Source organism: Heteronotia binoei, chromosome 3, assembly GCF_032191835.1.
Source record: "Heteronotia binoei isolate CCM8104 ecotype False Entrance Well chromosome 3, APGP_CSIRO_Hbin_v1, whole genome shotgun sequence".
NCBI lineage: Eukaryota > Metazoa > Chordata > Lepidosauria > Squamata > Gekkonidae > Heteronotia > Heteronotia binoei.
In genome coordinates, this window is record NC_083225.1 from 72317941 (window position 1) to 72331228 (window position 13288).

Genomic DNA, 13288 nt, shown 5'->3' on the forward strand with positions numbered 1-13288 from the left:
GTAGTGGCTAGAGTACTGGATTAGGATCTGGGAGACTCAGGTTCAAATCCCAACTCTGCCATGGAAGCTCACTAGGCAACACATAGTGTTGTTGTGAGCAGGGAGTTTAAGTATATAGAAAACCCTCCAGCTCCATCCTGTTCAGTATTTGATTCCTCCCCACTCTTAGGGATTCAATCAAAAGATGTTCTATTGAAGTCTGTGAAATCTGAGGAGAAGACTCCTAGGAGCAGAGAGGGAATGGTCCTTCCCTACCCTCACCAAGCATTTAAGAACATTTTAAAGCCTTGTTTGTCCACCAATGTTTGTGAATATCATGGACAGAGAGATTTAAGTGTCAAGGAATAGCAATGATCATGCAATTTAGAGATCCACAGAAATGTGATTTCATGTGCTTTACAAGCACAGGCAACAGAGAAAAGCTTTTAAAGGTATGTGAGTGCACATTTTTAAGCTTAAGTGATCACTGAAAAAATGCAGCCAGGTATTATTTTGATTCTCTAATGTAAATCTGAGATTATCTACTATGATATAGCATGATATAGTAGAAAGTATGATATAACATATGATTACTATGATTTTTATATTGGTTGGCCACAAGGCCAAACTTGGCCAAACTTGTTACATTTATCCATCATGACGAAGGGCAACTGATGGAACTTCTATAAATTTGTGGAGTTCCCTTTTAAAGCTATCTACATAGTGCCATCACTACATCTTGCAGCAATGAGTTCTGAAAGTGAATTGTGAATGGTGTGAAGAATTATTTTCTTTTGCTTTTCTGGAATGTATTGTCCATCAGCTTAATAGGATTGCCTCAGAGCTCTAGTCTTTTTGGAGAGGGAGAATATGTTTTCTCTGGAAATGCATTCTGCACAAGTTCAGAGACCTTGACTTTGCAATCCTCCAAAAGGGCAGCTGTAGCACTAAGAACAATTTTTACTACATCTATGCCAACAGATTTAGTCCCGCTTCAGCCAAGAGTTCCCCAAACCGTATCGTTTCTTTGAACCTTACCTCTCTTGTAGTTGACGAAGGAAGGACATAGCCATCAATGGACAGACCATGACACTGCAACAAGAACATTACAAGATCAATTAAAACATACTGAATTAATTAGCTAAATGAATTGAAATTTAAGCTAATTAATTATGATTATCTGGTTGGATGGGTTACTTGTGGAGCTGCCATTTTATGATCTATAGCAGCTTTTAAAAATAAAGCAGCAATTGTAAATGTTCGGCACAGATGTCAAATAAAAGGTTATAATGAAAAAACAAAAACAAAACTGAAAACTGTTGTTGCCCCTATCTAAAGGGCATCAGTTGCGGGTGAGGAAATCTCACCCAATCCTATCTACAAAGTAAAGTAAATTGAAAGTTATTAACAAATGTACAATGCTGTACTGAAAAATATAAATTGTGTAAGAAAACAGATAAAGTGACAATTGTACTTTGTGTTCTAGTGAGTAGACTGTGATAGAGCACTTCTACCAGCAGAGGTCCGTACATTTATCTGACTCGCAGCATCACACTGTAATGGGTGGCAAAGAGTGGGAATGCTGGAACCAGATACCATTGTCTGGGACATACTATTAGCTTCCATCTCTGGATAAGTAGGTATGATGACCCAGTTCACTTCCCTCCTTTAGAGGCAAGATTTTCCCTTCTCTTTCTTTTCCAGTTAGCTCAGGAACCCGAGGGAAGGAATGGGAGTCCCATTTCACTTATATGACTTAACTCAAGAAGTTTTTATATTCAAAATGAACAAAAATTATTTAACATAGAAGAAAAGGTCTGGTGAAATCAGGGGTAAAATTTCTTAGCTAACTCAATATAGACTGAGTTAAAATCAGTACATGCACAGACTTTAGTTCTTGTATATCAGGCTAATGAGAGTTTCTTAAGCTATTCAGAATTAAAATCTTTATGTTGAGAGACTTTTGTTCCAGTGTTTTCCCCAAGCACTTCAGTACACCTTCTCTGAGTAATCTCTAAAAGTGCAACTCTTTTAGTTTCCAGAAGGCTGGTACACTCTTTCCAGTACCCAAACCTCAGCTGCCCCTCATGCCAAGATCCCTTATTGGGATCCCCACACTCAGGAAATGAGCACGCAGGCTGCTTTTCCCGAGAATAGATCCAGCCCCATGGTGATACCGCCAAGTTGTGATGAGAAGGAACATATGAAACATAACTGAACGCAACCTTAAAACACTTAAATAAAGGGCTGGGTGGGCGGGCCAAGTGACCGGGAGTCCAAAGAGAGAGGGCAGTAGCGGCTCGGCAACCTAAATTGCAGGCGCCCCCACCCTCTGCCCTCTCCCAAAGAGACCCCATAGGTCTGAGAGGGGCTGGGTGGGTACCCAGCTTCCCGTACTGGGCCCCTGGCCCGCCCCTTCCACTCCCCCTGTAGAGAAGCAGCAATGGCTACCCTCCCTCTTCACCCCTCCCGTGATGCTGCAAACGACGGCCCAGGTAAGTCTGGATCCTGGCTTTTGTTAAACTGCTCTCAGATGAATTCTGAAACTGTCAATACTTGACTCTTTCCAGGTAGGGCTGAAATCAGATTGAATTTTCCTCAGTATCCAGTCCAAAAGTATTTCTCTGTTCAGTTGATCTCCTGGAACAGCCTGTCACTCAAGATTTTCTGGTTCTGTGAAGAATTAACACTTCCAAATTATTTAGCTGTTTGTAAATTCACTGCCACAGGAGGTGGTGGCGGCCACAAGTATAGCCACCTTCAAGAGGGGTTTAGATAAAAATATGGAGCAGAGGTCCATCAATGGCTATTAGCCACAGTGTATGTGTGTATATAAAATTTTTGGCCACTGTGTGACACAGAGTGTTGGACTGGATGAGCCGTTGGCCTGATCCAACATGGCTTCTCTTATGTTCTTATGTTCTTAAAGCACTTAGTTTTTTAAAAAGTGCAGTCCGTCACAGCTAGTAATGGAGGTGAGGAATGCCTTTTACCAAGTTAAGGTGGTATGCCAGCTGTGACTGATCCTGAAGAAATAATATCTGACCTTTTTTGCTCCATTCAGACATATTTTTCTCCTATGGAAATAGCATTTTGAGACTTGCCTTCTGAACTCCAAGGGTCAGTTTTGTTATCTAAGTTATTTAATACTTGTGTCAGGCCACTGAGAGACTGCCTGGAGCCTTGAAGCAAAGAATCATCAACATGTTAATGTCCTCTATATTTTATATCTAAATTCCCAGAAGTAGCTGTTTTGGCCCTGAACCAATACTGTGAGGCCATGCTTAAGAAGCTACGGCAATAGATGTATGCAGACAGCACAACGTTGACAAGGAAGGCTGATTTTCCAAAAGGGATGGTCTTGCTGCTTTTGGATGAAAACAGTTTTTGTGGACCTGGTAAAAAGCTCAGGGCTATTTGAAAAGCAGGTGGATACAACATCAGCAACATTAATTTCACCAAGTTTCTCTCTTTTAAAACTCAGCTAATCTACAATGCTAACTTGCACACTCTCATGCTTTTGTAACACTCTCAGTTCAACTACCGTAATGTGCTTTCTGTGTAGTTATCCCTGATGATAACTCAGAAAGTATTTCAAAATAAGAACATAAGAGAAGCCATGTTGGATCAGGCCAATGGCCCATCCAGTCCAACACTCTGTGTCACACAATGGCCAATTTTTTTTTATATATATATAAATATATATATAAATTTATATACATATATATATACACACTGTGGCTAATAGCCACTGATGGACCTCTGCTCCATATTTTTATCTAACCCCCTCTTGAAGCTGGCTATGCTTGTAGCTGCCACCACCTCCTGTGGCAGTGAATTCCACATGTTAATCACCTTTTGGGTGAAGAAGTACCTCCTTTTATCCATTCTAACCTGACTTTTCAGCAATTTCATTGAATGCCCACGAGTTCTTGTATTGTGAGAAAGGGAGAAAAGCACTTCTTTCTCTACCTTCTCCATCCTATGCATAATCTTGTAAACCTCTATCAGGTAACCCCACAGTCGATGTTTCTCCAAGCTAAAGAGCCCCAAGTGTTTTAACCTTTCTTCATAGGGAAAGTTTCAAACCTTTAATCATTCTAGTTGCCCTTTTCTGCACTTTTTCCAATGCTATAATGTCCTTTTTGAGGTGCGGTGACCAGAATTGCACACAGTATTCCAAATGAGACCGCACCATCCATTTATACAAGGACATTATGATACTGGCTGATTTGCTTTCAGTTCCCTTCCTAATAATTCCCAGCATGGTGTTGGTCTTTTTTATTGCAACCGCACACTGTCTTGACATTTTCAGTGAGTTATCTACCACGACCCCAAGATCTCTCTCTTGGTCAGTCTCTGCCAGTTCACACCCCATCAACTTGTGTTTGTAGCTGGAATTCTTGGCCCCAATGTGCATTACTTTGCACTTGGCCACATTGAACCTCATCTGCCACGTTGACGCCCACTCACCCAGCCTCAACAGATCCCTTTGGAGTTCCTCACAATCCTCTCTGGTTCTCACAACCCTGAACAATTTAGTGTCACCTGCAAACTTGGCCACTTACTGCTTAATCTCAACTCCAAATCATTTATGAACAAGTTAAAGAGCATGGGACCTAGTACTGAGCCCTGCGGCACCCCACTGCTTACCATCCTCCACTGCAAAGACTGCCCATTTATACTCACTCTCTGCTTCCTATTAATTAGACAGTTTTTGATCCACAAGAGGACCTGTCCTTTTACTCCATGACTCTCGAGCTTACTAAGGAGCCTTTGATGAGGAACTTTATCAAAAGCTTTCTGGAAGTCAAGGTAAACAGTATCTATCGGGTCTCCTTTGCCCACATGTTTGTTCACCCCCCTCAAAGAAATGTATCAGGTTAGTGAGGAAAGATCTTCCCTTACAGAACCCATGCTGAGTCTTCCTCAATAACTCATGTTCATCAATGTGCCTACTCATTCTGCCCTTTATAATGGTTTCTACCAACTTTCCCGGTATTGAAGTCAGACTGACTTGCCTGTAGTTTCCTGGATCTCCTCTGGAACCCTTTTTAAAGATGGGGGTGACATTTGCTACCTTCCAGTCCTCAGGAACGGAGGCAGATTTCAATGAAAGATTGCATATTTTTGTCAGAAGATCCACAAGTTCAACTTTGCGTTCTTTCAGAACTCTGGGATGTATGCCATCTGGACCTGGTGACTTCTTAGTTTTTAATTCGTCTATCAGTTGTAGGACCTCCTCTCTTGTCACCTCAATCTGACTCAGGTCTTTCAACACCCCTTCCAATATAAGTGGTTCTGGAGCAGGCAAACACTTCTCATCTTCCACAGTGAAGATGGAGGCAAAAAATGCATTCAGCTTCTCGCCATTTCCCTATCCTCCTTCAGTAATCCTTTGACCCCTTGGTCATCCAAGGGCCCCACTGCCTCCCTGGCTGGTTTCCTGCTTCTAATATATTTGAAGAAATTTTTATGGTTGGTCTTTATGTTTTTTGCAATATGCTCTTCATAGTCCCTTTTTGCCTGCCTGATCACAGTCTTGCATTTGATTTGCCACTGCCTGTGTTCCCTTTTATTAATCTTACTTGGACTGGCTTTCCACCACTTAAAGGAGTCCTTCTTACCTTTTACAGCTTCCATTACTTCGTTTGTTAACCATGCAGGCCTTCTCTTATACCTGTTTGTGCCTTTCCTAACTTGTGGTATATATTTTATCTGAGCTTCTAGGATTGTAGTTTTAAATAGCCTCCAAGCTTCCCCAAGGGTTTTAACTGTATTTACCTTTCCTTTCAGTTTCCTCTTCACATGCCTCCTCATCTCAGAGAATTTACCCCTTTTAAAGTTAAACGTGGTCGTGCTGGTCTTTTGGAGGTTTGTTATTACTAAAGGCCAGTTAGTAGGAATATGGCCTGCTGATCTTAAAAATAATTATTACATTTTTCCTCAATATGATTCAAGGTGCTTGGTATCACCTTTAAGGCCCTGCAGGGCCCAGAACCCACATATCTTGAAGCACCACCTTTCTCTATGTATTCCAGTTAGCCAATTATGTTCTATGTCCGCCCACCAAGGGCTATTTACTTGGCATCCACCCAAGCCTAGTCCTGTTCAGTAATGCCCCCCATTTTATGAAACAGCTTTTTGAGAGGTAAGGGGAGAAACAATCTCTCTGGAGATTTTTTTAAAAGCTTTTCAAGGCTGTACTGTTTGTGAAGGCATTTAGAGAAACCCTGCAGATCTATTTCTGTGATATGTTTTATGAATGGTCTGTTTTATATTTATGACTTTAGTGGAACAAATTTCAAGTTGTCTTGAGCCACAAAGGGAAAGGCTGGACAAACATGTTTTGATAAATTAATAACTAAGACAGCAACAGTACGCTTTAACATGTCTGAGCAGTATCTAATGAGAACTCTTAGAAGCCAGGAAGATGCAGAATTTTCATTTAATTAACTTCCAACCTCATTATCACACAGCATACATTGCCATGATGATGCTTAATCTTGAAGAGATGCTTTAGGGAATCTAGGTTATGTGTAGAATCTCCTAGGTGATCCTACACTTTTATGTTATTTATTTCACATATAGCATACTTTTCCAGTCAAAACAGCTTACTATTCAAATAATGGCACTTGTTATCACTGAAGCGATTTGCAAAACTCAGACTGACTGATAGAAAATGTTTCTTTTGGTGGGAAGAAATGGATGACCATCTTCTCATATCCAGTTCCTCGCGGAATCAAGCTCAATAAATCAAGCTATTTGCTGCTAAACTGGCAAAGAGCTCAATTTATTCCATTCTTGACTCTGAGTGGCTGGACTACCACGCTGCACCTGAGAATATCATCAGGAGTGATACAGGGATTCCTTCCCCCCACCTGTTGTTTCAAGGTCACAAAGCCTGCACAGTCCACTGTATGATGACAGTAGTGGATTGTTATTTCCTGTATGTGTTAGAGACAGCCAGATCAACTTATAATCATATTGAAAAGAGGCAAGTTACATTTAAGATAATGGAATTCTCCCCCAAGCAAGCATATCTGGAGGATGGGGAGGGATATACAAGTGCTATGTAACACCCAATCTACTTTTCTCTGCTCTTTTGCTAAGGAGCTCAGAGTAGTGCAGATACCTCCCCCCATTTTAACATTACAACAACCCTGTGAGGTAGATTAGACTGAGAGAGGGTGACTGCACCTAGTCAGTTGGTGAATTTCATGACTGAATACAGCTTTGAAGTTGGTCCCCCATGGTCCTAATCAGATACTCTACTCACTACTGTGCATTGGGTCTCAAGAATGAAGAAAGCACCTGTGCCCATGAGCCCTAACAGAGCTTTCAAACCCAACAATTAATCTTTACAGAGGAAATTTGGGACGCTTGCTGCAATGCTGTCATTTAAGAAAGTCAGGTCTATTTTAAACAACCAGTGCCTTGGGGAATAACATCTCTCTTTATTTCAGAATAATTTAAACAGTGATCTGCTTACTAATCCTAGAATCTCAATAAATCTTTTAAAACTACTAACCAGATAATGAAAGGGAACAGAATGTGCCATAAAAGTCAACCTCACAGGCAGCGTGCAATATTTTCTTTCTTCTATTCCCCCCAGTTTACCTTTTGAAGGATCTTCCACACTTTGGGGTAGAAGCCAACAGGGACTCTATTAATAGCACCATCAAGTCGTCTCCTGCGAAGCCACTGCCCTTGACGATCACCCCAACTGATGCAGTGTCCACCAGAGCCCGTCAGGGAAGATGTGCTAGTAGGAGAAGAAGGACTACTGCATCTCTGGGAGGGGGGGGGGGGGGCAGAAAGGAAGTCAATTGTAAGTCAGCTTCAGAACTGTGCATTTTAAACACATGCAGAAAAAGCTCCAGACAGGGAAAGATCTGACTAACCCACTACCCTTTATTGCTTCTCCGCTCCCAAAGGTTGGAGGCCTTCCATGCACATGTTTATCAGTAATGTGTTAAAAACTCCTAAAATGCAAGGATCAAATAGCAGATGTCAATCTATATTCTACTTGTAAATCTCAACAGAACTCCTTTAGGAGAAATCATTCATGAGTTCAGAGTTGGGTGTCATCAATATGTTGATGATACCCATCTCTATACCTTCTTATTCAAATCTCCTGTTGATGAGGAAGAGTCCTGGATCACTGCCTGGCTGCTGTGGTTAGATGGTTAAAGGTAAACAGCCAGAACAAGACCTGACTTGACAGAAGTAATGCTGATTGCGGAGACTATGGTCTTGGAGGGCACTGTGCTTCTCACAGGTGGTGGGGATGAGCTGACCCTCATTTACAAAGCCTTTCATTGCCTAAGACCCACGATACCGCTTCCTATATGTCCTACTGTGACAGCTATGCTCATCTCAGCAAAGTCTACTGAAGGTGCCACTCTGTGACTGTGTAATATCAGCAGCTGCACGTCCTTTTTATAAAAGGAATATGGCTGTGATAAAACAGAATAGTTCCAGAGGACGCTTTTATAAAGAGACAAGAGCTGTAGTTTATGACACTGTTCAGTGTTTGCATTTCTTGCTTTTATTGCATTATTGTCTAATATCTGCAATTAAAATTTTGCACTTTTATGTCATATTTTCTTGCTTTTTATTGCATTGTTTTCTAACTTTGTAATTCAATTTTATTAAAATGTTTATCAAGTTGTATACTTATTGCTATTGTATTGCTAAATTTTGCATTCCACTTTCAGCCTCAGAGAAAAAAAGCAAACTATAGACAAACATTTAAACATTATGCTACAAAAAATCTAGTGCTCTTTGACAGAATGAAACACATTTTTAACACTTGTTAGAAAGCCTGGAAAACCTGCACACAATGCTATTCTTGATCATTAATGTCTCCACTTAAAAACCTGAAGCAAATGTTATGTTTAATTTGTTGGTTACAGTAAAGATGTTGTCACAACTTGGGAGCTTTAAGTTGATACCTTTATATGATTGCATTTGCACCAGTTAGCACTTACAACTGCAGAAAGGAAGCATCCTGGCTCATGATCTTGTTACAGGAGGCGGCATTCAATGAGTTCTGCAGCTGCTTTATAGCTAGAGGGCAGCCACAGACCTTCATAGTCAATGAAAGATCAAAACTGTTTGGACATACAAGGTTTTATTATTGCACTTTTCAGCTATCTATTGCTAAGTTGCCAGTTGGCTGGCTGGTAAGAGCCTGCTATAAAATGCTACTGATATGCTGCAGAAATGGACCAGAGGCCAATAACTGGATGCTCTTAACTAAAGTAAAAGCCTATCTGTACATTTCTTTTGATTTTACAGTTCTGGAATCCTTATTGCTTTCTTCAGTATCCTACATGATGAATTACTTGTGGCTTTCTTCCCCATAAAGTGACAACATAGAGTCGCTTCCTATGAAGGGAAAGTGGAAGGTGCTCACTGAAGTACAGCTTTGCCCACTTTCCTCTTTTCCAGAAAACCCATAAAGCTCCACAAAGACACAGGGGGGTTGCTTGCTATAAAGGGGGGAATTATGTGAAATCTGTCACCTCCCACTTCCACTGGAGATCAAACTTTGGTGAAAGGAAGAAGAGGAAAAGTTGTGTTCAAATTCCCCTTTGTGTGTCCCCCAGTGTCTCAAGGTATTTATCTGAGGAGGTTTCCATAACACCCCACCAGAGCTGCTGAAAAACAATACAGGCACCTGGGCAAAAATTTCCACTGGGTCCCCCTGACCCTGTTCAGACTGAACCCTGACATTGAATAGAAACAAATCACGACTTGCTCAGCTCCATCTTCAGGGTGACTGGAGTCCCTGGAATTCTGGCATCCTAGGTAACCCTTTATGGCAGCTTTATCCAAGGACTGCTTTTCAGTGATCTTAGGAGGCTTCTCAGGAAAGTGGGATGTAGAAAAAGACCTACCTCTGCGAGCACCTTCCTCTCATGGTTTGTAGGTTCTAACTCACAGTATATTATTAATTGTGTGTAGCAGTCTGGTTATTTATTGTACATGTTATGATTCCCCAGAATTGCTGATACCTCCTTTAGGAACTGCATTCATCACAATGCCATTTCTGAATTCATCAAATGCCATTTATGATTTAATGTTTGTGACTTAAAGCCAATGTACTTTATACCAGTAATGTTTGTGGTTTAAAACTAAAGTACTTTTACACCAGTGCTATTAGATTAGTAACGGTTCTTAATTAATGTATTAATTGGTTTTAAGGCTAATTTAATGTTTTATTAATGTATTGTTATTTTCTGTTGTTGTTAGCCGCCCTGAGCCTGCTTAGGCAGGGGAGGGCGGGATACAAATAACATTTTACTTTACTTACTTTACTAAACCTTGCTAAATCAACATATAGCGCTATAATGCTATTACATAAGATATTCCAAATACAGTGATGCCATCAGACACAATTCCTTCTATACTAATTGTTTGATGAATTCAGGGAAGTCATTAATACTAATCAATACTTAATGAGATCATGGCGACAGAAAGCATAGATGGAATAGCCCTAAATATTTGTTATAATCTCAATTCATCTTGTTTTCCCTCAAGTTTTTGCTCTGGACTTTGGTATGGCCCTTCATCTAAATTTCACAGAGTATCAGGGACATTCTGGGTTGTTGTTTCTCTGGGAATAACCTAAAATCTGACCATTTTATCTTAAAAACTAATCTGTTTTTATGATAGCTGACACTAAATAAGCGATGAAGAAAATTAGTGCATTCATTGATTATATTTTGCATTTATATTTTTAGTTGGTTTTGCTGTATGTTTTTTAACTGGCTCAGGAGGCCTTAGAACAAAGCAGGATTCAAACTGAAATCTGTACAAGAAGTTCTTCCTTTTGCAGTTCCTGCAACACTGTTTATTCTAGGAAAGTAACTTTCTCCAGGGGCCTACACCAAGGGGTTTCAAGTGTCACTACTGAAAATAGACACACAAAAGCTGCCAATTATCCAACCTCACATCAAGGGTGCAAGCCAGGGCACATTAAGCACATTTAAATTGACTTTCTGTGGAATGAGAGACACAGTTTCATACCAAGAAACAATTCTATTGTCAGTGCAGTACTGCATACTGGGGGATGTCTCGCAGCAAAAGAAAGTAACATGGATGTCTGATGCCTCAGCTATATTAAAAATGTAAAAGGTAGTCCCCTGTGCAAGCACCAGTCATTTCTGATTCTGGGGTGACGTTGCTTTCACAATGTTTTCACAGCAGACTTTTTATGGGGTGGTTTGCCATTGCCTTCCCCAGTCATCTACAGCAGTCATTTACATCTACAGTTTGCCATTGCCTTCCCCAGTCATCTACAGCAAGCTGGGTACTCATTTTACCGACCTCAGAAGGATGGAAGGCTGAGTCAACCTGGAACCGGCTACCTGAACCAGCTTTCGCTGGAATCGAACTCAGGTCATGAGCAGAGGGCTCTGACTGCAGTACTGCAGCTTTACCACTCTGCGCCATGGGGCTTCAAATGCATCATGGTCTTCTCCCACGATTCCAATTACAAAGGCCTTTGCTTAAGAATAAACCCTGCTCAAGCCTATTCCACAGGTAACACATGTTCAGTTCCTCATCATTTAAATGTTATATATAGAAATAAAAAGTATTTACTATTAAAATGCTTGCTACAAGCGCTTCTCTAATGGCACATAATTAAGATTATGTGAGGGGCAACAGTGCTTTATTAAAATGTTACAGCCAAAGTGTTGTAGAGTAAGCATCACTACAAGCAGTATGAGCAACTGCAAAGGAGACAGAACCCGAGCATCTTTAATAGAGGCCAGTAGTGTCCTCCTACCGGGCATCAATGGGTCTCCCACTTGTACAAGACTATCTGCAGAAGTTGAGGCCACCTTTTCTGCACAGAGCGATTGGAGGCTCAACAAGCACAGCTGACTCCAGCTCCCCCCACCCCATACCCGGCTACCATTCTGGCTGTTACCACCCTTTCCCCTGCGTGGCACTGTGCAGTCGTGGGTTTAAGAACGCCTGAGAAATCGTCAGAAAAGGAAATCATCTGCAGCAGATAATTCCTGCGTAGCTGGGAAGGGGGCAGCAAGGGTGAGGCAATGACAACAGCAGAGGTTCCCATCCAGCAAAATCTGCTGCCTGATGCCACTTCCTCACCTGGTGTCATTATACAGCTGGATATGGCTAAAGGTGACAATCAGGCTCTTCTGCATGTGGTCACCCTTTCCTTGATCCCCTTGATGGGGATAATTATAAGGAGATATATTAAAAGGAAGAATGATGGTTTGTCATGTCCTAAAATTCACTGTCCACTCTTCCTTGCTATGACTACTAGGGAAAGACCAACTTTTGAGTTTCATACTTTCCCAGCATTAGAACAAGTCCAGATCTGTATTGTGAGAGATTTCATGCCAGTAACCAAGTTGCCCCACAATAAGGACTGAACTAGTTTGACAAGCAGATTGTTCCATTTTAGAAAAGTAAATAGCAAAGAGGAGAGAAGTTGAGCAGAGTAATGGTGTGAAGAAAGAATGCTTTACACTTTTGCATTTGCCATTTTTATGGTGCAAATTTCTCCCCTCTCCAAGCCCATCTGACACAGGTATGTTTACCACTTGCAGGGCAAATAGATTCCCTGGAAAACACTTGCATCAGGAAAACAGCACAACCAAAAAGAGTGAAATCTCTTCTCTTCTCTCCAGCAGCCTTGATCCAAATCAACCCACTGCCACTGTTTTTTATTTAAAACCAAAGGACATCCATCCATTCATGGATCCCTCACTGCATTACTTAAGTTTCCTGAAAGGTCACCTTTGTTTTCCTGTCAAGTAGTCTGTTGTAAGTCAGATGCACATTTGTGATGAAATATATGGTAAAATGGGGGCAGCATATGTGTGTGTGACATATGAAGTGCAAATTTGGATTTCAAATCTTAGAAAACAATGCAGTGAAACCAAGAAATGCATACACTAAACACTATATATGTTGCCTCCATTTTACCATATATTTCATCACAAATATGCCCTTATAGTTATGCATATATGTGCCTATAAATGAGTTTTATATATATATATAGATGAGGTAAATGTATATATGTGCCTATAAATGTGTTACTGCAAAATGGGCTGTGCAGCTCTATGCACAGCCAATATGTTAGCAGGAGTTGGACTGGAGCAGTTCTCTTGTCGCTGGGTGCGTGATCAAAAGCTAACCAATGATCTTGAAATATGTAACAGAGTCTGTGCAAAATCTCTGGCAGGGATAATCTGATGTGTGTATACAGCTGCCCAGAAGGGAGGGCTGAGGTGAGACAATTTTTTGGCTCCTCCAAAGCAAG

The 13288-nt window shown here is 40.9% G+C and overlaps 1 protein-coding gene across 6 annotated transcripts in view; it reads right to left on the reverse strand.

Annotated features, from left to right (window-relative positions):
- Nucleotides 1-13288, reverse strand: part of PHKA2 (phosphorylase kinase regulatory subunit alpha 2) — a 72012-nt gene that overhangs the window by 5414 nt on the left and 53310 nt on the right. For 5 of the 6 annotated variants that reach the window (XM_060234034.1, XM_060234031.1, XM_060234035.1 and 2 more), the window contains 2 exons: nt 7600-7773; nt 1018-1071 (listed from right to left, as the gene is read on the reverse strand). In XM_060234034.1, coding sequence (XP_060090017.1) covers nt 1018-1071; nt 7600-7773 — 228 coding nt within the window. Of the gene's footprint in view, nt 1-1017; nt 1072-7599; nt 7774-13288 lie in introns of those variants that run through there. The other variant, XR_009555184.1, reaches the window with a different exon arrangement.